This window comes from Mesoplodon bidens (assembly GCF_964165515.1).
Source record: "Mesoplodon bidens genome assembly, chromosome: 6".
NCBI classification, from domain to species: Eukaryota; Metazoa; Chordata; class Mammalia; order Artiodactyla; family Ziphiidae; genus Mesoplodon; species Mesoplodon bidens.
In genome coordinates this window covers 72,295,931-72,320,918 of record NC_138162.1, presented here as the reverse complement: position 1 = coordinate 72,320,918, position 24,988 = coordinate 72,295,931, and the positions used below count along the sequence as shown (strand labels likewise).

The window sequence follows — 24,988 nt, the reverse complement described above, 5'->3', positions numbered from 1 at the left end:
CAGCCCAGACTACACGCTCTACATTGCAAGCGGGAGGTGCAGAGGAGCAAGAGCGGGGCAAAGGCGCATGCGTGTTGAAGTGAAGCCCAAGGCGAAGTTTCAGAAAGCAGAGGGAGGGGGAGGGGAGGTCTCCAGTACGCGCGCGCGCGCAGCAGCCCTCCCTGGCCAGACACACGCGGCGCGGCGTGGTGACGCCAGGGCGGCCCGAGGAAGGGGCGGGGCCGGGGCGGGCCTTCCCAGCTTTTCCAGCTCCTCCAGCTCCTCCCGCCCCTTCCCGGCCCCGACTCTGTCTTTCCCCCCCTCCCTCCCCCACACTGGGCCCCGTCTGCGCGGGGGTGACTTCGTCGCTTAGCTTCGCGTCGGCTCGGCCCGGCCCGGCCAACGGGCAAATGCCCTGAGCTGCCACCGCCGCCGCCGCCGACTCGGCCGGTGGCGGTGTGGGAGACGGGCGTCCGGCCCCGGGCCGCTGAGTGTGACGGACGGGGCCGGGGGCCGCCGGGCGCCGCGGCGTCGGCGGCTCCGCGCGGACCATGTATTTCCTGAGCGGCTGGCCCAAGAGGCTGCTCTGCCCTTTGGGGAGCCCGGCCGAGGCGCCTTTCCACGTTCAGTCCGACCCCCAGAGGACTTTCTTCGCCGTGCTGGCCCCGGCCCGCCTCAGCATCTGGTACAGCCGAGTAAGTAGAGCCGCCCGCCGTCTCTCGCCTCTCCCTCCCCGGCGTCCCGGTATCGTCTCGCCCCCAACTTCCACCCGGAGTCTGGGACCCCTGCCCCTTCGCGCCGGAGCCACTCGTCTTCGCCGTCGGCGTCCTTGTTTCACCTACTCGGCCGCACGAACCCCCGGGTCCTAACACGTCCTCCGGCCAGGGCTCCAGGGTGGATGTCGTCGCTGCTGCCCCAAATCCCAGCGCCTCCCTGCGTTGGACCGACGGCCGCGCACAGTGCGGACCCCACGCGCTCTGTCGGCAGAGCCCAGACTTTACCTCCTCTCCCTTCCCCCATTCGCTGAGGAACAAATTTGTTTAAACTTTCCGCAATTAGGAATCTGGCCGCTGTTTTGTTCCTAGACCTTTCTTGCCCTAAAGGCCATTGTTTTGAAGTTAGGGAAAGCCTGTTGGGCTTTACCCAGTGTCAGACTTTACATGCTGTGATAACTTATTTCTAGCAACTACAGCCAGAGTTATTTTTTACTAAAGTTCTGATAATCCAACTTCTCGCCTCACCCCAACATCTCCTTTCCACTTTCAGGCCAGTTCTTTTTTCTGCTGCTCTTGGACTCTTCTGTAGAGAATTGTAGGGGGTTTAGTAGGAGCGGAAGTAGAGCTCAAATCTGTTCGCGCTGCTCCTGGTATTCACACCTGGAAGTAATAAGATTTGGGAAGAGCGTGAACCGGTGTTCTGTTTTTGCTTTCTGTGAATCTTGCTCTTTTATTTCTTGTATCTAATTACTGAGTGGATAACTTGAACAATAAGTGGTGGATAGGATACTCCGTATTTTCCGTGACGGGTTCTGTTTATAAAAGCAACAAAATAGAGTATAAAAATGCCCCCCCCGAAGGCAGTACTAATCGATGTCAGAGTAAAGTCGTTCTCTTTTCAAAGCTAATTTTACCAAGTGGGAATAGGTCGTGACCTTAGCGTTGTTAGATCTGTGTGAAATACTGGCTTTAGTTAAATTAGCTAAAACTGTCACATCTGTGTATCTGACCATTTGAATGCCTGTAAAGCCCTTGACTACCCTCACACACAGCCCTGGTAAAAGTGATGATGAGATTTAGATATTTCTGGTATCTCTTTTATATGACTATCATAGTTAGTGTTTAAATCAGACTATTTGCCATTAAGTTTCAGCTGATTTAATTTTTATATATCAGAACAAAATAGGCTGTTATAAAACAACAGTGTGACTTCTGTCTGGTGCTTGATTGCATTTTTGAATATATATGTATTGCATATCATTTGGTTCTTAAATGAGATACTAATTCAGTTACATCGTGTATGCCAATTGAATAATATTTTATTCGGTTGTGTATAACTATTATACTTAAAGCATATAAAGAAAAAAATAATTAGAACTTGAATTTTAAATTGCCTTCTGAATTTAGTACATAATTTCACTCTAATTTAACAAATTGTTTGTGAAGCCTAAAATTTAACTTTCCTTATCTCTATAAAGGGCAGACCTGACTTAATTTTAGACGGAACTAAACTTAATTTGAAGGAGGAATAGACCAGAAGCCTGTAGGCTACTATTCCTCTGTAGAAGAAACAAAAATGTGCCTTGACTTTCTTAGGAATATTGTGAATATTAAGAATATCAGGTTTTTTTTTTGCTTTTGGACTTAGATACTAAATAAATCAAAGGCAGTCCTGGAATGTAAAACTACTCATACTCCTTTCCTTCAGATTCCTACCGTGCACACAGATAGCTACTTCCTACAGAAGTGCTGGGGCCACTACCATTAAGATCCACTGTGCAAAAAGTTAGTTTGTACAGAACCTGTGGGTTCAGAAGTATGTGAAATGAGATGCAGGAATACCTTAGAGGAGGCTCCATGGTACTGTAGATTTACGAATGGTTAACTTTGATCTCTGGCATCACTGTCACTTTAAAGATCAAGTATTGGACCAGATGAATTTAAGGTCTATAACTGGGTGAATGGGGGAACAGGTGCCAGACCCCAGTTTCTATTTTGATTTTTAAATTTCTAAACTTAAATTTATTTTAACTTACATAATTTAGGTCAACAGACTTCTTTTAGAAGTGAAAACACCTTTAGCTAAATTGAGTAGCTATCAGTTATTTCTATATAATTTAGAGTGAATTGGTTTAAAATGTTTGCGTGAGAACATGAAAGCTTTGATTTTGGAGACATTGTATATGCAAGTAATTTTACAGAATAAAGTGAATTTTGAAGATCTGAAGGAGGGTTTTATGGAGTTTGAGGTCTTAAAAGCAGCTTGAGGGCATTTGGAGACAGGGAGAAACATGCTCAAAGAGATGAGAGGATATAACACGATTTGCTTACTTGAATTTTGTTAGGGCTCTCAGTAAGTTAAACTCACTTAGGAGGAATGCATTTTTAAAAAGAAAAAACTAGCCTTGTGGGAGGATCGTGCATTTGATAGTCTAGCTGTTTTTTGTTTTTTAATGTCTAAAAGAATTGCTGTCTGGCAAATGTTGATTAGACATGAGACAATGGAAACATTAAAATAAAATCTCTAAGGATAATTTGTGTACATTTTATGGGTCTTCTAGTGAGCTTATATGTATCAATACCTCTTATAGCTACTATTATAAACTCTAAGTAGCTATTTGGAATCCCAGTGTTATAGAATCAAATCTCTTCAAAATTCTTTCCTGACTCCAAGTTTGAGAAATGTAGTATAGTGCTTTTCAGATGTGTTAATAAACAAAAGAGTTTCTGTAGATACTCATTTTGCTTTTTTTTTTTTTTTTTTTTTTGCGGTACGCGGGCCTCTCACTGCTGTGGTCTCTCCCGTTGTGGAGCACAGGCTCCAGACGTGCAGGCTCAGCAGCCATGGCTCACGGGCCCAGCCGCTCCGCGGCATGTGGGATCTTCCCGGACCGGGGCACGAACCCGTGTCCCCTGCATCGGCAGGCGGACTCTCAACCACTGCGCCACCAGGGAAGCCCTCATTTTGCTTTTTGATTTCATTTTTAGTGTGAGGATGTGACTTGTTTTCATTGTAACACGTTGATGTAAATTGCTTTCTCTACTTTGTGATTCTGCTTAGGCGTTTTAAAAACTACTTGAGCTTACAACAGGGATCATCCATATATTTTGGAACCAAAAAAGGGGACTCAAAAAAGGTTTGATATGTATGTTAGATTGGGATGCTACAGGTGGGACTTACTTGATGGAGCAGTTGATGTATTTCTGCCAAGGGTATTGTAAAAGGACTAGTTTCAGCTTTGAGGATGAAGCTGCTGTTTAAAGCACATTATGATTTATGATTGACATGGGTGTTGTGTGAGATGAATTGTGTTTGGTACTGTATCAGAGAGCCTAGAATTATTCCTTTAATATACTGCTTAACTGTGAGTACAAAAAGACTACATATGTGAAACACAAAATGATACCTTAGAATGCTCTAATTCTAAATTAGTCTTATCTCAGTTTTCAGGTCATTGATTATTTCAAATATATGAACACCTCCTGTGAAAAAGGTAGTATAAATAGGCAGTATATGAAAGGGATTAAGGGGCACATTGTATGAAAAAAACATTCTATCCAAAGATATTAGTGTGTTAATATAAATGAAAATTTTGTGAGTTATCACTACTAATAAAAAGCTGAAATAGATAAATAATTACTGGCCTTATGAAATAAATTGTCTTTGAGTAACCCTGAATAGAAACTTATCCTCTTGTTGTTGTATACTAATAATGGAAAACAATGAGATAGACGTTCAAAGAATCAGGTATATGGTTAACTGTGTGACCTTAGGAAGGAAACTTAACTTGTATTGTACCTATATTTTTCCAGCTCTCCCATTTCTCACCTTTCAACCCTATTCTGTTAATGCCTCCAAAGAGCCTTCCTTATAAACTCACTGGTTGGAAGTCATTTAGGGTTCACTGTTGGTTAAAGAATGAAGTTCAAACTCCTTAGTTTGATACCAGAGACACTCCCCTCTTGGAATGCTCTCTTGCCCCATCTCTGCCTATCAGAATATTATTCAAACTTTAGCTACTGTTGAAATCCTGCTCTGTGAGTCATTCTTTATTTACTGTAATTAGAAGTGTTCGTTTTTTTTGATGAACTACTGTTTGTACTGTAGTTTTGCACACATGCTTTATTTCTCCAACTAGATTGTAAGTTTCTGGAGTGCAGAAGTGGTCTTATTTATTTATTTAATTGAAGTGTAATTGAGTTACAGCATTGTGTTATTTTAGAAGTGATCTTATTTTGTATTATCCATAATGCTTTGCACAAAGCACATGCTTAAAAAGTTATTTAAAATAAATTAATGAATTTAGGATATCTGTCCTATGCATAGCACAGAATTTTTTCAAGTTTTAATAATTGGAAGATTTTTTTTTTTTTTTTTTTTTGCGGTACGTGGGCCTCTCACTGTTGTGGCCTCTCCCGTTGCGGAGCACAGGCTCCGGACGCGCAGGCCCAGCGGCCATGGCTCACGGGCCCAGCCGCTCCGCGGCATGCGGGATCCTCCCAGACCGGGGCACGAACCAGTGTCCCCTGCATCGGCAGGCGGACTCTCAACCACTGCGCCACCAGGGAAGCCCTTGGAAGATTTTTAAATGTTGACATGTAACTTAAAAAATGTGGTAATACTAAATTACAACTTAAAATCAGAAAAATTTGATTAGAGAGGGTTATATAAGTGAAGGTGAATTAAATACTTTTTTATTACACACAGTCCAAATTATATTAGAAAAGTGGTACATCTTATTCACAATAGCCAAGATGTGGAAGTAACGTAAGTATCTGTCAATAGATGAATGGATAAAGGAGATGTGGTACATACACACAGTGGAATATTATTCAGCCATGAGAAAGAAGGGCATCTTAAACCATTTGCGGCGACATGGCAGGACCTTGAGGGCATTATGCTAAGTGGAATAAGTCAGAGACATTTCATGTGTGATATTTACATATATGGAATCTGAAAAAGCTGAATGCATAGAAACATTCTAGAATGGTGGATAGGAGGGGCTGGGAAGGGTGGAAAAGGGGAGATGTTGGTCCAAGAGTGTAGACTTCCAGCTGTAAGATGTGTAAATTCATGTACAGCATGGTGATTATAGTTGATAATACTGTATTATATACTTGAAAGTTGCTTAGATGAGAGTAGATTTTCAGTGTGTTCACTACAAAAAAGAAATGGTAATTATGTGACATGATGCAAGTGTTAGCTAAGACTATGATGGTAATCATTTTGCAATATATAAGTGTATCAAGTCAACATGTACATCTTAAACTTGTACAGTGTTATATGTCAGTCATATCTCATTAAAGCTGGTGGAAAAAGTGGTACATGATAAAGGGTCCTTCTTTAATTATTAGATAATCTGCTGTTTGCCAAAACTTAAACTCTGTGCAGTATTACAGCTAGTTGAACTCCTGGTTCCTAGTATGTGTTTATATTGATGTGATCTATGGAAAAAGAAGGTCACACACACAAAAGAAGCAGAATAAGAACATTAATGACATTTTGCTTATCTTCAGGTGCTTGTGAATTATCGAAGTGATCCATTTTACTCATGAACATTCATTCTGAGTTTACTGTGGACTGTGTGCTTTACAACATGGGAATCAAAGTTTCCTGAATTTAGGTTCTTAACATACCTCACTCGTGATTTTTGCCCTGTCCTCACAGTACCTATCTAGTCTAACTTTTAGACTTGAAGTTCTCTTTCAAAATAAATTAATTTATATCTTATTACAAATGGAAAACTAGGACCATTTGTATGAATAGAGGGTTACTGCATGAGGGAATACAATGAAAAGAATGTTATGAAAATCTAGTTTCCTGCCAAAGGCTCTTACCTTTTTCTTTAAAACGGCGGTTTGCAGATTACATGAGAGGTATTTAGAAGTAAACTAGCCCCTCATGCAGATTTCCTCTTACCTAAATCAAAAGGATTGAAGAATTGAAAAAATTTATTTTCTCACATATGATTAACTATTTAATACAGAGTTTATATGTTACCTAAAATAGTATAGAAAATATTGCCTTAAAGCATTCCATTTACTGCTAAATAACGCATTTATTATGCAGTTTATCAGGTTAGAAAAAATAAATTTACATTTTAAGCATTTAAAAATGTTCGAGAATTCAGACTTGCCACAGAGTGAGACAATTGCTTAATTTTCTTCTTTTTTAAAAAAATTGACCAGCAAACATCAATTGTTTGAAATCAAGGTATCTTACTTTTCTTTTAAGTTCATTATAATTGCTTTGCTTTGAGTTGCTATCAAAAACCTGTCTCCCCAAGTGTTTGCCTTATTTCAATCATAAATCATACCTAAATTTACATATGAAAATTTGGATATTATTGTAAATATACAGTAGAATTTGCTGTGGTTTAATTTTCAAACAGCTTTATTGAGGTGTATAAAATACGTCTATTGTAAGTGTACAGTGATTTTTAGTAAATTAATAGCATTGTGCAATCATCATTACAGTCTAGTTTTAGAACATTGATAGCAGCCTCAAAAGTATTATGCCCATTTGCAGTCAACCTCTGCTCCCACTCCGGCCCCAGGAAATCATTGGCTGGCTTTTTGTCCCTTTGGATTTGGCGGTACTCCTTTTTATTGCTGAATATTATTCCATTACATGGATATACCATATCTTTTTTTAGTCCATTCACCAGTTGATGGGTATTTTGATTGTTTCTAATTTCAGACCATTATGAATAATGCTACTGTAGACATCTGTGTATACTTTTTTGTGTGTGAGATTATATATTATCATTTCTCTTGGGGAGATACCTAAGAATGGAAGTGCTAGGTAGTATGGTAAGTTTGTTTTTAGCTTTTTAGGAAACTGCCAAAATGTTCAAAGTAGCTGTCACATTTTGCATCTGCACCAGCAGTGTATGAAGGTTTCTGTTTCTCCACATCCTGTTAACACTTGTTGTTGTCAAGCTTCTGTCAATCTTCTTTATTATAGCCATTTAGTGGGTTTGTAGTGGTATCTCATTGTAGCTTTAATTTGTATATTCCTAATGACTAAACATGTTTAACATCTTTTCATGTGCTTATTAGCCATTTGTGTACCTTATTTGGTGAAATACCTATGCAAATCCTTTGCCCCCTTTTTTAAAAATTGGAGTGTTTGTCTTACTGAGTTGTAAGAATTCTTAATATATTTTAGATACAAATTCTTTATCAGATATATGACTTGCATATATTTTAGCAGTCTTTGATTTGTCTTTTCAGTTTCTTAATGTGACCTTTTGAAGAACAAAAGTTTAGTTTTGATGAAGTCTGGATTATCATTTCTTTCTTTTATGAATCATGCTTTTTGGGTTTTATCTAAGGAACCTTTGGCTGGTCCAAGGTCACAGACAAGTTCTGTGTTTTCTTTTGTAAGTTTTATCATCTGAACTCTTATACATAGGTCTGTCACATGTTTTGAGCTGATTTTTATGCATGGTTTGAGGTAAAGGTCTAAGTTCAGTTTCTTTTTTTCATATAGATCCAGTTGTTTTAGCATTATTGTTGGAAAGACTCTTTTCACTATTGAATTGCATTGGCACCTTTGTCAAAAATCAGTTGACCATAAATGTAAGGGTTTATTTCTGTATTTTCTATTCTGTTCTGTTAATCAATGTCTGTCATCAGGCAGACATCACACTATAGCTTTTATGGCAAGGTGGTGAAAGTCCTACTTTCTGTTTTCAAAATTATTTTGCTATTCTAGATCCTTTGCATTTCTATATCAATTTTTAAGATCATCTTGTCAGTTTCTACCAAAAAAAAAAAAAAAAAAACCTTGCTGGGATTTTCAGGAAATGGCACTAAATCAGACACTCATAAACATGAGTGTTTCTCCATTTATTCAGATTGTAAAAAGTTTCTGTTGTTAATCGGCTATACTCCAATATAAAATAAACAAAAGTTTCTGTTGGCAGTATTTTTTCGTTTTCAGTGTACTGGTCTCTCACTTTTGTTAAACTTATTTCTAAGTATCTTATTTATCTTTTATGATGCTGTTTTGAATGTAGTTTCATTTTCAGATTGTTACTGGTATATAGATATAAAATTGATTTTTGTATATTGTTCTGCAGCCTTGCCAAAGCTTGTTTACTTCAGTAGTTTTTTTTGTAGTTAGAACTAATAAATTCAGCAAAATTACAGGACGTAAAATCAAGACGCAAAATTCAGTTGCATTTTTATACAAAAACAATGAGCATCCAGAAATGAAATTAAGAAAAAAGTTCCATTTACAGTAACATCAAAAAGAATAAAATACAGGATGTGGGGGGAGTTTGGGATTAACATATACACACTACTACGTGTAAAATAGATAAAAAACAAGGATCTACTCTGTAGCAAAGGGAACTATATTCAATGTCTTGTAATAACCTATAATGGAAAAGAATCTGAAAAAAAAGTGTGTGTGTGTATCTGATATAACTGAGTCACTTTTCTGTATACCTGAAGCTAACACAACATTGTCAATTAACTAAAAATGGTTAATTTACAAAATGGTTGTTGGGAAAAAAAGTAAAATACTTAGGATTAAACTTAACTAAGGAGGCGAAAGACATAGTCTTAACAACTACAAAACTGCTGAAAGAAAGAAGATGCAAATAAGTGGAAAGACGTCTCATCTTTACGGGTTGGAAGACAATATTATTAAGATGCCAGTAGTACCCAAAGCAGTCTACAGATTCAGTGCAATCCCAACAGTGTTTTTTTGCAGAAATACGAAAATCACTCAAAATTGATACGGAATCACAAGGGACTCCCCACATCAGTCTAGCTAAAATTTTATCAATTTTTTAGATCTTTACAGAGAACCAGTGTTTGGTTTTACTGATCTTAGTATATTAATTTTGTTTTCTAGTTTATTGATTTCTGCATTGAATTTTCTTAAAAAATTATTTTCTTCAGCTTGCTTTGGGTTTAATTTGTATAAAGCAAATTAAAAGTAAAGTAAATTTTGCTAGGTTGAAAACAGGTTATTAATTAGAGGCATTTCTTTTATTAAAATAGGCATTTTAAGCTCTAAGTTTTCTTCTAAGTACTGTATTAGCTGTATTCCATAACTTTTTTCTTTTTTTTGAGCAGTTTCAGGTTTACAGTAAAATTGAGAGGAAGGTACATAGATTTCCCATATCCCCCCTCTTTACACATGCACAGCCTCCCCCATTATCAACATCAGTCATCAGAATGGTACATTTTTTTTTAAACCAAGAATAAACCTACATTGACACATCGTACTTACCCAAAGTTCATAGTTTACCTAAGAGTTTACTCTTGGTATGTGTGTTCATTGTGGTTGGACAGATGTCTGATGACATATCCATCGTTGTAATATCATACAGAGTATTTTTCCTGCCCTAAAAATTCTGTGTGTTCTGCCCATTCATTGCCTGCCCCACCATAACTTTAATACGTTCCAATTTTGTTTTCATTTAGTTCAGTTTTAAAAATTTAACCAATTTCTGTGAATCATGGATTATTTAGAAGTGTTGTTTAATTTCTAAATATTTGAGGATTTCCCATATTCTTTCTGTTATTGATTTCTAGTGTAATTCCATTGTGGTTGGGGAATATATATTTTGGGTGATTTTATTCTTCTAAGGTTATTAAGACTTGTTTTATAGGTTAACATACGGTTTGTGTAAGTGAATGTTCAGTGTGCACTTGTAAAGAATGTGTTCTGCTGTTGGCAGAGTGTTCTCTAAATATTAGGTTAAATTGGTTGACATGGTTGTTAAGTGTTTTATAGCCTTGCTAATGTTAAGTCTAGTTCTATCAGTTATTGAAAGTGAAGATTGAAGGCTCCAACTCTGTTGTTGAATTGCCTGTTTCTCTTTGAGTTCTGTCAGGTTTTGCTTCATGTGTTTTTGGGCTGTGTTGTTAGATTTGTATACATTTATAATTGTTTTATCTTCCCTTTGTATTAACTGATTTATCATTATGAAATTCCCTCTCTCTACTAATGTTCCCTTTCTTGAAGTGTATTTTGTTTTGCCTTAACATTGCCACTACAGTTCTCTTAATATTACCACTTGTGTGACATATCTTTTTCCACCCTTTTACTTTCAAACTGCTTATGTCCTTCAGTCTCAACTGTGTCTTGTATAGATATTATATACTTAGATCTTGCTTTTTTGCTATTGTTTCAAAAATCCAGTTGGATGATTCCTGCATTTTGATTGGAGTGTTTAGTCCGTTCACATATAATATGATTACTGATGTGGTTGGATTTACTACCTATTTTGCTATTTCTTTTCTACACCTCACATGTTTTTTGTTTACCCGTTATTCCTTTAATTGCTTTGATTTCTTAATAATATTTTCTGAGTTATTTTATTAATGGTTGCTCTAGCAATTAAAAAATGAATCTTATTACTTCAAGTTAATACTGAATTAATTCCAGCAAAATATAGCAAATTTTTCATCCCTTCTTTTTACTTTTATGTTTTTAAAGTGACGAAATGTACATAAAATTTACTGTTTTAATAATTTTTAAATATACAGTTCTGTGATGTTAAGTGCATTCACATTTGTGCAACCATCACCACCATCCATTTTCAGAACTTTTTTCATCTTCCCATATTCAAACTCCCTTCCTGGTAAACAGTAACTCCCCATTTCCCCCTCCTCCCAGCCCCTGACAACCACTATTTTACTTTCTTTCCTTATGAATTTCACTAGTGTGGAAACACAATATTTGACCTTAAGTGATAGACTTATTTCACTTAGAATGTCTTCAGGGTTCTTCCATGTTATATAACATGTACCAAAATTTGCTTTTTAAGGCTGAATAATATTTCATTGTAGGTGTATATTATAGTTTGTTTATCCATTCATATGTTGATGGACACTTGGATTGCATCCACTCTTTGGGTTGCTTTCACTTACTGTGAATAGTCCTGCTGTGAACTTAGTGTGCAAATATCTGTTTGCCCCTACTTTCGATTCTTTTGTGTATATACCCCGAAGTGGAATCACTGGATCATATGGTAGTTCTGTGTTTAATTTTTTGAGAAATTGCTTTTTGTTTTTTGATTGCCATACTGTTTTTCACAGTAGCTGCACCATTTTACATTCCCATCAGCAATATACAGGGATTTCGATTTTCCCACATCTGTGCCAACACTTTCTTTTTTTTGTTTGTTTTTTGATTCTAGCCACCCTGAAACATGCCAATTGGTATCTTGTGGGTTTTTTTTTTTAAACATCTTTATTGGAGTATAATTGCTTTACAGTGTTGTGTTTCTGCTGTATAACTAAGTGAATCAGCTATATGCATATGTATATCCCCATATCCCCTCCCTCTTGCATCTCCATCCCACCCTCCTTACCCCACTCCTCTAAGTGGTTGCAAGGCACCCAGCTGATCTCCCTGTTCCAAGCAGCTGCTTCCCACTAGCTATCTGTTTTACATTTGGTAGTGTATATATGTCAGTGTTACTCTCTCACTTCTTCCCAGCTTACTCTTCCCCATCCCCATGTGCTCAAGTCCATTCTCCACGTCTTTGTCTTTATTCCTGTCCTACACCTAGGTTCATCAGAACCATTTTTTAAAATTCTATATACACGTGTTAGCATACAGTATTTGTTTTTCTCTTTCTGATTTACTTCACTCTGTAAGACAGACTGTAGGTCCATCCACCTCACTACAAATAACTCAGTTTCGTTTCTTTTTATGGCTGAGTAATATTCCATTGTATATAGGTGCCACACCTTCTTTATCCATTCATCTGTCGATGGACACTTAGGTTGCTTCCAAGTCCTGGTTATTGTAAATAGTGCTGCTATGAACATTGTGGTACATGACTCTTTTTGAATTATGGTTTTCTCAGGGTATATGCCCGGTAGTGGGATTGCTAGATTGTATGGTAGTCCTATTTTTAGTCTTTTAAGGAACCTCCATACTGTTCTCCATAGTGACTGTATCAATTTACATTCCCACCAACAGTGCAAGAGGGTTCCCTTTTCTCCACATTCTCTCGAGCATTTATTGCTTGTAGATTTTTTCATGATGGCCATTCTGACCTGTGTGAGGTGGTACCTCACTGTAGTTTTGATTTGCATTTCTCTAATGATTAGTAATGTTGAGCATCTTTTCATGTGTTTGTTGGCAATCTGTATATCTTCTTTGGAGAAATGTCTCTTTAGGTCTTCTGCCCATTTTTGGATTGGGTTGTTTGTTTTTTTGATACTGAGCTGCATGAGCTGCTTGTATATTTTGGAGATTAATCCTTTGTCAGTTGCTTCATTTGCAAATATTTTCTCCCATTCTGAGGGTTGTCTTTTGGTCTTGTTTATGGTGTCCTTTGCTGTGCAAAAGCTTTTCAGTTTCATAGGTCCCATTTGTTTATTTTTGTTTTTATTTCCATTTCTCTAGGAGGTGGGTCAAAAAGGATCTTCCTGTGATTGATGTCATAGAGTGTTCTTCCTATGTTTTCCTCTAAGAGTTTTAGAGTGTCTGGCCTTACATTTAGGTCTTTAATCCATTTTGAGGTTATTTTTGTGTATGGTGTTGGGAAGAGTTGTAGTTTCATTCTTTTACATATAGCTGTCCAGTTTTCCCGGCACCACTTATTGAAGAGGCTGTCTTTTCTCCATTGAATACTCTTGCCTCCTTTATCAAAGGTGACCATATGTGTGTGGGTTTATCTTTGGGCTTTCTAACCTGTTCCATTGATCTATATTTGTGTTTTTGTGTCAGTACCATACTGTCTTGATTACTGTAGGTTTGTAGTATAGTCTGAAGTTGGGGAGCCTGATTCCTCGAGCTCTGTTTTTCTTTCTCAAGATTGCTTTGGCTGTTTGGGGTCTTTTGTGTTTCCATACAAATTGTTAAATATTTTGTTCTAGTTCTGTGAAAAATGCCATTGGTAGTTTGATAGGGATTGCATTGAATCTGTAGATTGCTTTGGGTAGTATAGTCATTTTCACAATGTTGATTTTTCCAATCCAAGAACATGGTGTATCTATCCATCTTTTTTTATTGTCTTTAATGTCTTTCATCAGTGTGATAATTTTCTGCATACAGGTTTTTTGTTTCCTTAGGTAGGTTTATTTCTAAGTATTTTATTCTTTCTGTTGTATTGGTAAATGGGAGTGTTTCCTTAATTTCTCTTTCAAATTTTTCATCGTTAGTGTATAGGAATGCAAGAGATTTCTGTGCATTAATTTGGTATCCTGCTGCTCTACCAAATTCATTGTTTACCTCTAGTAGTTTTCTGGTAGCATCTTTAGGATTCTCTATAGTATCATGTCATCTGCAAACAGTGACTGTTTTACTTCCTTTCCGTTTTTTTTAGATTTTTAAAATTTCTTTTTCTTATCTGATTGCTGTGGCTAAAACTTCCAAAACTATGTTGAATAATAGTGGTGAGAGTAGGCAACCTTGTCTTGTTGCTGATCTTAGAGGAAATGGTTTCAGTTTTTCACCATTCAGAACGATATTGCCTGTGGGTTTGTCATATATGGCCTTTATTATGTTGAGGTAGTTTCCCTCTACGCCTACTTTCTGGAGAGTTTTTATCATAAATGGGTGTTGAATTTTGTCAAGCTTTTTCTGAACCTATTGAGATGATCATATGGTTTTTATCCTTCAGTTTGTTAATATGGTGTATCACATTGATTTGTGTATATTGAAGAATCCTTGCATTCCTGGGATAAACCCCACTTGATCATGGTGTATGATCCTTTTAATATGCTGTTGGATTCTGTTTGCTAGTATTTTGTTGAGGGTTTTTGCATCTATGTTCATCAGTGATACCAGCCTGTAGTTTTCTCTTTTTGTGACATCTTTGTCTGGTTTTGGTATCAGGGTGATGGTGGCCTCATAGAATGAGTTTGGGAGTGTTCTTCCCTCTGCTATATTTTGGAAGAGTTTGAGAAGGATAAGTGTTAGCTTTTCTCTAAATGTTTGATAGAATTCGCCTGTGAAGCTGTCTGGTCCTGGGCTTTTGTTTGTTGGAAGATTTTAAATCACAGTTTCAATTGCAGTGCTTGTGATTGGTCTGTTCATATTTTCTATTTCTTCCTCCTTCAGTCTCAGGAAGTTGTGCTTTTCTAAGAATTTGTCCATTTCTTCCAGGTTACCCATTTTATTGTCATAGAGTTGGTTGTAGTAATCTCATGATTCTTTGTATTTTTGCAGTGTCAGTTGTTACATCTGCTTTTTCATTTCTAATTCTGTTGGTTTGAGTCTTCTCCCTTTTTTTCTTGATGAGTCTGGCTAATGGTTTGTCAATTTTGTTTATCTTCTCAAAGAACCAGCTTTTAGTTTTATTGATCTTTGCTGTTGTTTCCTTCATTCCTTTTTCATTTATTTCTGATCTGATCTTTATGACTTCTTTTTTTGTGCTAACTTTGGGGATTTTTTGGTTCTTCTTTCTCTGATTGCTTTAGGTGTAAGGTTAGGTTGTTTTTTTGAGATTTTTCTTGTTTCTTGAGGTAGGATTGTATTGCTATAAACTACCCTCTTAGAAATGCTTTTGCTGCATCCCATAGGTTTTGGGTCATCGTGTTTTCATTGTCATTTGTTTCTAGCTATTTTTTGATTTTCTCTTTGATTTTTTTCAGTGATCTCTTGGTTATTTAGTAGTGTATTGTTTAGTCTCCATGTATTTGTATTTTTGATAGTTGTTTTTCCTGGAATTGATATCTAGCCTCATAGCATTGTGGTTGGCAAAGATACTTGATACGATTTCAATTTTCTTAAATTTACGAAAGCTTGATTTGTGACCCAAGATATGATCTATCCTGGAGAATGTCCCATGAGTATTTGAGAAGTGTATACTGTTGTTTTGGGCTGGAATGTCCTATAAGTATCAGTTGAGTCCATGTGGTCTAATGTATCATTTAAAGCTTCTGTGTCCTTATTTATTTTCATTTTGGGTGATCTGTCCGTTGGTGAAAGTGAGGTGTTGAAGTTCCTTATTATTGTTGGGTTGCTGTTGATTTCCTCTCTTATGGCTGTCAGCATTTGTGTTATGTATTGAGGAGCTCCTGTGTTGGGTGCATAAATATTTACAATTGTTGTATCTTCTTCTTGGATTGATCCCTTAATCATTCTGTAGTATCTTTCTTTGTGTCTCGTAATAGTTTTTATTTTAAAGTCTGTTTTGTTGGATATGAGAATTGCTACTCCACCTTTCTTTTGATTTCCATTTGCATGGAATATCTTTTTCCATCCCCTCACTTTCAGTCTGTATGTGTCCCTAGGTTGAAGTGGGTCTCCTGTAGATAGCATATATATGGGTCTTGTTTTTGTATCCATTCAGCCAGTCTGTGTCTTTTGGAGTAATTAATCCATTTATATTTAAGGAAATTATCGATATGTATGTTCCTATTACCATTTTCTTAATTGTTCTGAGTTTGTTATTGTAGGTCTTTTCCTTCTCTTTTGTTTTTTGCCTGGAGAAGTTTCTTTAGCATTTGTTGTAAAGCTGGTTTGGTGGTGCTGAATTCTCTTAGCTTTTGCTTGTATGTAAAGGTTTTCATTGCTCTGTCCAATGTGAATGAGATCCTTGCTGGGTAGAGTAATCTTGGTTGTAGGTTTTTTCTTTTTATCACTTTAAACATGTCCTGCCACTTCCTTCTAGCTTGCAGAGTTTCTGCTGAAAGATCAGCTGTTGACCTTATGGGGATTCCCTTGTATGTTATTTGTTGCTTATCCCTTGCAGTTTTTAATATTTTTTCTTTGTATTTAATTTTTGATAGTTTGATATATGTCTCGGCATGTTTCTCTTTGTGTTTATACTGTATGGGATTCTCTGCGCTTCCTGGATTTGATTGACTATTTCCTTTCCCATGTTAGGGAAGTTTTCAATTATAATTACTTCATACATTTTCTCAGACCCTTTCTTTTTCTCTTTTTCTTCTGGGACCCCTATAAATCGAATGTTGATGTGTTTAATATCCCAGAGGTCTCTGAGACTGTCCTCAATTCTTTTCATTCTTTTTTCTTTATTCTCCCTGGCAGTTATTTCCACCATTTTATCTTCCAGGTCACTTACCCGTTTTTCTGCTTCAGTTATTCTGCTATTGATTCTTTCTAGAGTATTTTTAATTTCAGTAATTGTGTTGTTCATCACTGTTTGTTTGCTCTTTAGTTCTTCTAGATCCTTGTTAAATGTTTCTTGTATTTTCTTCATTCTGTTTCTGAGATTTCGGGTCATCTTTACTATCATTACTCTGAATTCTTTTTCAGGTAGGTTCCCTATCTTGTCTTCATTTATTTGGTCTTGTAGGTTTTTACCTTGCTCCTTCGTCTGTAACATATTTTGTTGTTGTTTCATTTTTCTTTTTTTTTGATGGGTGGTACTGTATTCCTGTCTTACTGGTTGTTTGGCCTGAGACGTCCAGCAGTGGAGTTTGCAGGCAGTTGGATAGAGCCTTGGTGCTGAGATGAGTACCTCTGGGAGGCCTCACTCCAATTGATATTCCTTGGGGTCTGAGGTTCTCTGTTAGTCCAGTGTTTTGGACTTTGGAGCTCCCACCACAGGAGCTTGGGCCTGACCTCTGGCCTGGGAACCAAGGTCCCGCAAGCTTTGTGGCATGGTGTAAAAAAAAAAAAAAAAAAAAAAGAAAAAGAAAAAAAAGGAAGCAACAGTATGATATCAAAGAATAAAAAGGAAAATAAAATTAGATAAAAAATATATTAGGAAAAATTAAACTGTAATTGAAACAACTGCAATAAGGTAAAATAAAGCTACAACAGGAAAAAGAATGGAAAAAAATGGGGGGTGGCAGAAGCCAAAAGGAAAGAACAATAACAAAGTATAAAGAATAAAATATGCTGCCATGGGAGGTGGGGAATGGGGCTCAGGTGCAGGAAGTACCATTCCTAACTCAGGTGTTCTAAGTCGGGGACTTCCTGTTAAAAAAAAAAAAAGAAAAAGAATAAAATAAAATTAGAAAAAGGAAAGATTTATTAGGAAAAATAAGAATATAAAAGAATCAACAACAGTGAACCAACAAGGTAAAACAGAACCCCAATCTAAAAGAAGAAAAAGGAAAAAGAAAATGCCTTGGCTATAGGAGCGGAGTTTACGAAGGGGTGGAACTTAGGCAGGGGAGGGGTTTAGCATGGGGTGGGACCTAGGCAGGTGGGGTGTGAGGTTTGAGTGTGGGGTGGGGACTCTGCTTAGGACCTGTGTGGAAGGGAAGAGGCAGCCTTCCACGAAAGAAGGGCCTCTGGAGTGTGGAGTTCCAGTGTTTAGAAGTAGGGCCCTGAGTGAGGTGGTGTGGGTGGGGTTTAGGCCCAGCACCTTGGAGGGGGTCTCTGAGTGTAGAGGTAGGGCCCTGGGTGGGGGTGTAGTGGCGGGGTTTGTGTTCTGCGCAGCAGGAGGGAGGCTCCCAGGGCAGAGGATTAGGCCCGGGAGCCCAACAGGCTCCCCAGTGCCTAAGTGGACAGGAAAGCACTGGCTGTGTTCCCTTCTGTTCCTTCGCGCCCCTCCCCCACCATCACTCCCAGGGTCTCCCCCATCCCCGCTGGACCCCTTACAGTGGGTGGGTCCCTCTGGGTGCAGGAACTCCTCCCCTCCCCCAGCTACCCCTCAGGGGTGCTGGTTCCGGAGGTCTGGCCTTTGTTTTTGCTCCCCTTCCCTCCCTCCCACACCCTCAGGACACGCACAGCTGGACGGGCCCTAGGTGGGCAGAGGATAAGGCCTGGGATCTCAGCAGGTTCCTGGGGGCCCACGTGGGCAGGGGAAACCTGGCCACGCTCACTTTTGATCCTCTGCCCCCAGTGGTTCCCCTTTTCCCCCTTTGGGCATGGGAACCCTTCCCCTCCCGCAGCCACCTCTCAGGGGTGCCAGTCCTGTCTCGCCTCCACTTCTCCTCCCCCTTCACTCCCCCCCACACCCCACATCCTACCCAGTTGTTGGGGGTTCCTCCTGTCCCCTTAGGTGTCCGTGGTCCCCCACCAGTGCCTGGCAGGTGCCCTAGTTGTGAGGAGACACGAATTCTGCATTCTCCTAGTATGCTGTCTTGACTCTGTCCTCCTCATTGTGGTTTTGATTTGCATCTCTAATGACAAGTGATGTTGAGTACCTTTTAATGTTTTATTGGCTGTTCATGTATCTTTTTTGGAGAAACATCTGTTTCAATTCTTTGCCCATTTTAAAATCGGGTAATTTTTCTTTTTGTTGTTGAGCTGTAGGAGTTCTGTATGTACAGTTGACCCTTGAACATCACGGGTTTGACCTGCATGGATCCACTTATATGTGAATGTTTTTCAGTAGTAGATACTATAGTACTACATACTCTGTGGTTGCTTGAATTCTCAGATGTGGAGTTGCAGTTATGGAGGGCCAACTGTTAAGTTATACTCAGATTTTTGACAGATGGTCAATTCCTGCATTGCAAGAGTCAACTGTATTTTGAATATCAATTTCTTATCATATATATGATTTGCAGATATTTTCTCCCATTATGTGAGTTGCCATTGTACTCTGTTGATAGTGTCCTTTGATGTCCAAAAGCTTTTACTTTTGATGAAGTCCAACTTAACTAGTTTTTCTTTTGTTGCCTGTGCTTTTGGTGTCATATGCAAGAAATCATTGCAAATCCAAAGTCATGAAGTTTTTGCCCTTTTTTTGTTTTTTTGATACATTTATTTTATTTTAGGCTGTGTTGGGTCTTCGTTGCTACACGTGGGCTTTCTGTAGTTGCGGAGAGTGGGGGCTACTCTTCATTGTGGTGTGTGGGCTTCTCATTGCAGTGGCTTCTCTTGTTGCAGAGCATGGGCTCTAGGCGTGCAGGCTTCAGTAGTTGTGGCACGCGGGTTTAGTTGTTCCGTGGCATGTGAGATCTTCCTGGATCAGGGCTCGAACCTGTGTCCCCTGCTTTGGCAGACAGATTCTTAACCACTGTGCCACTAGGGAAGCCCCACCTTTTGTTTTTCTAATACGAATTTTATAGTTTTAGCTTATATGTAGGAATGTGATCCATTTTGAGTTGATTTTTGTATGTGGTGTGAGATAAGGATCAAATTTTATTTTTTTCCATGTGGGTTTTCATGTTTCCTGGTGCAGTTTGTTAAACACTGTCCTTTTCCCCCGTTGAATGGTTTTGGGGTCCTTGTTGAAAATCATTTAGCCACATATATGAGGGTTTATTCCTGAGCTCTGTTGTATTCTGTTGTTGTGTATGTCAGTCTTTATGCCAGTGTGGTACTATTTTGAGTACCATAGCTTTGTAGTAAGTTTTGAAATTAGAAAGTGTGACACCTTCAACTTTCTTCTTTTTCAAGATTGTTTTGGCTATTTGGGGTCCCTTGAGATTCCATATTTTAGGATGAATTTTCATATTTTTGCAAAAAACTGGTGTTGTGATTTTGATAGGGCCTGCATTGAATCTGTACATTGGTTTGGGTAGTACTGACATCTTAGCATTATTTTTTAACCCATGAGCATGAGGTGTCTTTTTATTTATATGCATCTTCTTTATTTCAGCAACATTTTGTAGATTTCAGCACACGTCTTTCACTTCCTTGGTTAAGCTTAATTCTAAGTATTTTATTCTTTTCTATATTTACTTATTTATTTTCTATATATTCTTTTTATTTTCCAGTATAAATGGAGTGATTTTCTTAATTTTATTTTTAGATGTTCATTACATAAAAATTGAATTGATTTTTGTGTGTTGATACTGCATCCTGCAACTGTGCCAAATGGTTAATCAGTTCTAACAGTTTTATGTGGAATCTATAGGGTTTTCTACATAAAAGATCATGTTTTTAGAGAACAAGAGATAATTCTATTTCTCTTTTAGTTTAGATGCCTTTTATTTCATATTCTTGCTAATTGTCCTGGCCAGGACTTACAGTACTGTTTTGAAGGGAAGTAGTGAAAGTGAACATCTTTGTCATATTCCTGACCTTAGGGAAAATGTTTTCAGTTTTTTACCATCAAGTATGATACTGACTAATTTTTTTTTTATTTTATTTTATTTTTGCGGTACGCAGGCCTCTCACTGTTGTGGCCTCTCCCATTGCGGAGCACAGGCTCCGGACGCGCAGGCTCAGCGGCCATGGCTCACGGGCCCACCCGCTCCGCGGCACGTGGGATCCTCCCGGACCGGAGCACGAACCCGTGTCCCCTGCATAGGCAGGCGGACTCTCAACCACTGTGCCACCAGGGAAGCCCTGACTAATTTTTTTATGTACTGGTTTTAGTACATTGAGGTAGTTCCCTCTATTCCTAATTTGTTGAATGTTCTTGTCATGAAAGGGTGTTGAGTTTTGTCAAATGCTTTTTTACTGAGATGGTCATGTGGTGTTTTTCTTTCATTCTGTTAATGTGGTGTACTACATTGATTTTTCTTGTGTTGAACCATCCTTGCATTCCAGGAATAAATCGCACTGTTTTATAAATCTTATCATACTGCTGTTAAATTTGGTTTGCTAGTATCTTGTTGAGGATTTTTTTTTTTTTTTTGGCGGAACGCGGGCCACTGTTGTGGCCTCTCCCGTTGTGGAGCACAGGCTCTGGATGTGCAGGCTCAGAGGCCATGGCTCACGGGCCCAGCCGCTCTGCAGCATGTGGGATCTTCCTGGACTGGGGCACGAACCCGCGTCTCCTGCATCGGCAGGCGGACTCTCAACCACTGTGCCACCAGGGAAGCTTGTTGAGGATTTTTGCGTATGTATTCTTCAGGGATATTGACTTGTAGTTTTCTTTTCTCGTGAGTCTTTGTCTGGCTTTAGTATCACAGTAATGCTGGGCTTATAGGATGAGTTACTAAGTGGTCCTGTTTCAGTTTTTTGAAAGAGTTTGAGGAGAATCGGTGTTTATTTCAATTGTTTGATAGAATTCACTAGTGAAACCGTATGGACTTTTTTTTTCTTTGATTACTGATTTAATCTTATAAATTTATTCAGATTTTCTATTTCTTCAACATTCAGTTGTGGAATTTGTCCGTTTTATATAAGTTTTCTGATTGGTCAGGATACAGTTGTTCAGAGTACTCTCTTATAATCATTTTTATTTTTGTAAAATCAGTAGTAATGTTTCCCCTTTCACTTCTGAGTTTAGAGTTTTTTTTTCCGTAGTCTACTTAAAGGTTTCTCAGTTTTGTTGATCTTTTAGAAGAACCAACTCCTGGTTTCTTTGATTTTTTTCTGTTTTGCTCTTTTTCACTTTATTTCTGTCTGCTCTAATCTTTATTATTTCATTCTTCTAGGTTTGGGTTAATTCATTCTTCATGTATTTCCATAAGATGTAAAGTAACCTTGGTTTGAGATCTTTTTCTTTTAATGTAAGCATTTAGTTGTAAGTTTCCCACTTTGCACTGCTTTTGTTGCATCCCATGTGTTGTAGTGTGTTGTGTTTTCATTTTCATTTGTCTCAGGATATTTTCTGATTTCTTTTGTTATTTTTTTTTCTTTTCCATGGATTGTTTAAGAGTGGGTTAATTTCCACGTTTGTGAGTTTTTTGTTTTTCCTTTTGCTGTTGATCTTTACTTTCATTCCACTGTGATCAGAAAAAATACTTTGGATTGTTTCAGTCTTTTAAAGTTTATTAAGACTTCTTTTGTAGCCTAACCTATAATCTGTCTTGGAGAATATTCCATGTGCATTTGACAAAAATGTGTGTTTTTCTGTCATCGTATGGAGTGATCTGTGTATTTCTTTTAAGTCAAATTAGTCTGTAGTGTTGTTCAAATTCTCTATTTTCTTTTTGATTTTTTTTGTCTGGTTCTGTTTTCAGGTGCTTTTTTTGAGGTATTATTGTCATGTATGTTGTATGTTATAAGCCCAACAGTGCAGTGTATTTTATTTTTAAGTTATTGTCTTATAAAGGCTGATATATTTTAGAGAAATTAGAAGGAGAAAACACAAAAATACATTTATTCAGTCTTTTACCTTTATCCATTTACCATATCTTGTGCTCTTTGTTTCTTCCTTTGGATTTGAGTTACCATCTTTCTCAGTAGTCCCCCAAATTACCCCCGGTTCAGTGATTTGCTAGGAAGACTCACAGTACACAGCATATAGTCATGTTCATGACTGTGATTTATTACAACAAAAGGATACAAAGCAAATTTGCCAAAGGGAAAAGTTTAGTGGGCAAAATCTGGAGGAACCAGCTGCCAGCTTCAAATAGTCCTCTTTCAGTGCAGTCATATAGGATGTGCTTATTTTCTCCATTAAATTGTGACGACATTTGTGCAATGTTGAATTCCAGGGAAGCTTGTTATAGACCTAGTCCCCAAGGTTTTTACTGGGGACTTTCTGCCCAGCACATACTGAATTTCACATTGTCTGAAAGAAAACAGGTGTTTCAGCATAAGCCATTTGATTTGTATAAACAGTTTAGGTACAGTCAGCCACTCTAATTAGTTTTGGAATGGTGGGAACCCTCCCAAAATCCAAGTTCCCAGATGCCAGCTCAGGACCAACCTTGCAGGCAGGCAGTTTTTTTTTGTTTGGTTGTTTGTTTTTTTAGTACAGCAGTCTTATTAAGCCTGTTAACTCTTTTCTGCACACCTTTTGAAGTCCTTTCCTTTTTTCCTGAGGGATTTCTTTTAGTATTTCTCATAAGGCAGGTTCGATAAGAACAAATATTTTAATCTCTGTTTATCTGGGAATGTCTTTGTTTATAGTTCCAAAAGATAGTTTTGCTGGATATAGAATTCATGGTTGACAGTTTTTCTGTTTCAGCATTTAAATATGTTCTTTCAGTGTCTTCTTGGTCTCCATTGTTTCTGACAAGAAGTGAGCCATTAATGGCATTTTTGTTGTCTTGTGTGTGATCACTTGTTTTACCTATATTCTTTTCACATTTTCTTTTTGTTGAGTTTAAGTAGTTTTGTGTATGATGTATGTGTGCATGTGTTTATCCACACTGGGATTTTGTCAAGCATTCTGAATCTGGGGCTTAATGTCTATCAAAAAACTTGGGACATTTGCAGTCATTATTTATTCAAATATTTTTTTATCCCATGTACTATCTCCTGGAACTTCCCATTATATGTGCATTGGTGCACTTGATGTCTTAGGGGTCTCTGAGGCTCTCTTCACTTGAGTCTTTCTTTTCTGTCTTTTAGATTGCTTAATTTTATTGAAGTGTTTTCATGTTTTTTGATCTGCCATCTCAGATCTGCTGCTGAGTCTGTATAATGTTTTCATTTCAGTTATTGTATTGGGTTGGCCAAAAAGTTTGTTCGGATTTTTCCATAAGATGTTATGGAAAAATCCGAACAAACTTTTTGGCCAGCCCAATACTTCTAAACTGTAGAATTTCTAGAATTGGTTCTGTTTTATTGATTTTACTTCTTTTTTGAGATTCCCCGCTTGTTTAGGTGTCATCATATTTTTTTTCATTATTTAAACATACTTTCCTTTATTCTTTTAATATGTTTTTCATGACTGATTTGAATTATTTGCCTGCCATTCTGGGCCCGCTCACAGGTAGTTTGTGTTTCCTTCAGTCTGGGTCACTCATTGTATATCTTTAAACTTTTTTTGTTGATGATTGGACATTTTGGATAATTTATTGTAATAACTCTAGAGGGTTTTTTTTGTTTGTTTTGTTTGTTTTCTGAGGGTCATTGTTGCTGATACTTGTTTTAGTATTGTTTTTTTAGTAAGTTTCCTGGACTTAATCAGCAAAATTTATCTCCCCTGCAATGTGCAGCCACTGACTAATGTCTCTGCTTATTTTTTCTTATTTTTATTTTTACCATGGCTTTCTAGGGGTTGCCTCTATGTCTGCATAGTGTTTAGATGTTCAAACATCTTGAGCCAGTAAGGCATCTGTTCTCTGTTGGTTGTGGGATGATGTGTGGGTTTGGGAGTACAGGCAAAGTTCAGGACGTTTTAATGTCTGCCCCAGCTTTTACTTCATGACAGGCCTTTCTGGAACTTCCTTGCAGACAGCTTCCCAGTGAACTAGTGATGTGTGGGGAGCTTGGCCTTTCAGTGCTCTTAGCTTTGCATGTACACAGCCTCCCTGACAGACAGGGATGAGTGGAGAGCTTGGGTGCTTCAGCGTTTTTCCTTTTTATAAGTCTGTCTCCCATTGAACCAAGGATGTGTGGCAAGCTTATCTGTTCCCTCTTTGACTCTCTGGTGTCCAGGATTTTCCTGTTAAATTTCTTGCTGGTTGAGGGATGTGCTGCTTGCCCAAAGCTGTCTGCAAACTCTGGCTAGCAACACTGTTAGCTTTTTCTGTTTGTTTTCTAAGAATTTGCCAGTTCAACAGTGCTGCAGGCTGTATTGCACTCTGCTCCATGTCAAGGCAGCCTACCTTTAGCAGCAAAGCTGCTGGTTTTTCACCAACAGCCCCAC

The 24,988-nt window shown here is 38.0% G+C and overlaps 1 protein-coding gene across 5 annotated transcripts in view; it reads left to right on the top strand.

Moving 5' to 3' along the window:
- The first annotated feature begins 263 nt into the window (after positions 1–263).
- The window catches only part of RIC1 (RIC1 homolog, RAB6A GEF complex partner 1), a 144,356-nt gene continuing 119,631 nt past the window's right edge, over positions 264–24,988 (top strand). For 2 of the 5 annotated variants that reach the window (XM_081236803.1, XM_081236805.1), the window contains exon 1: positions 266–674. In XM_081236803.1, coding sequence (XP_081092929.1) covers positions 531–674 — 144 coding nt within the window. In that variant the 5' untranslated portion in view covers positions 266–530. Of the gene's footprint in view, positions 675–24,988 lie in introns of all 5 variants that reach the window. The other 3 variants (XR_014016049.1, XM_081236802.1, XM_081236804.1) reach the window with 2 other exon arrangements.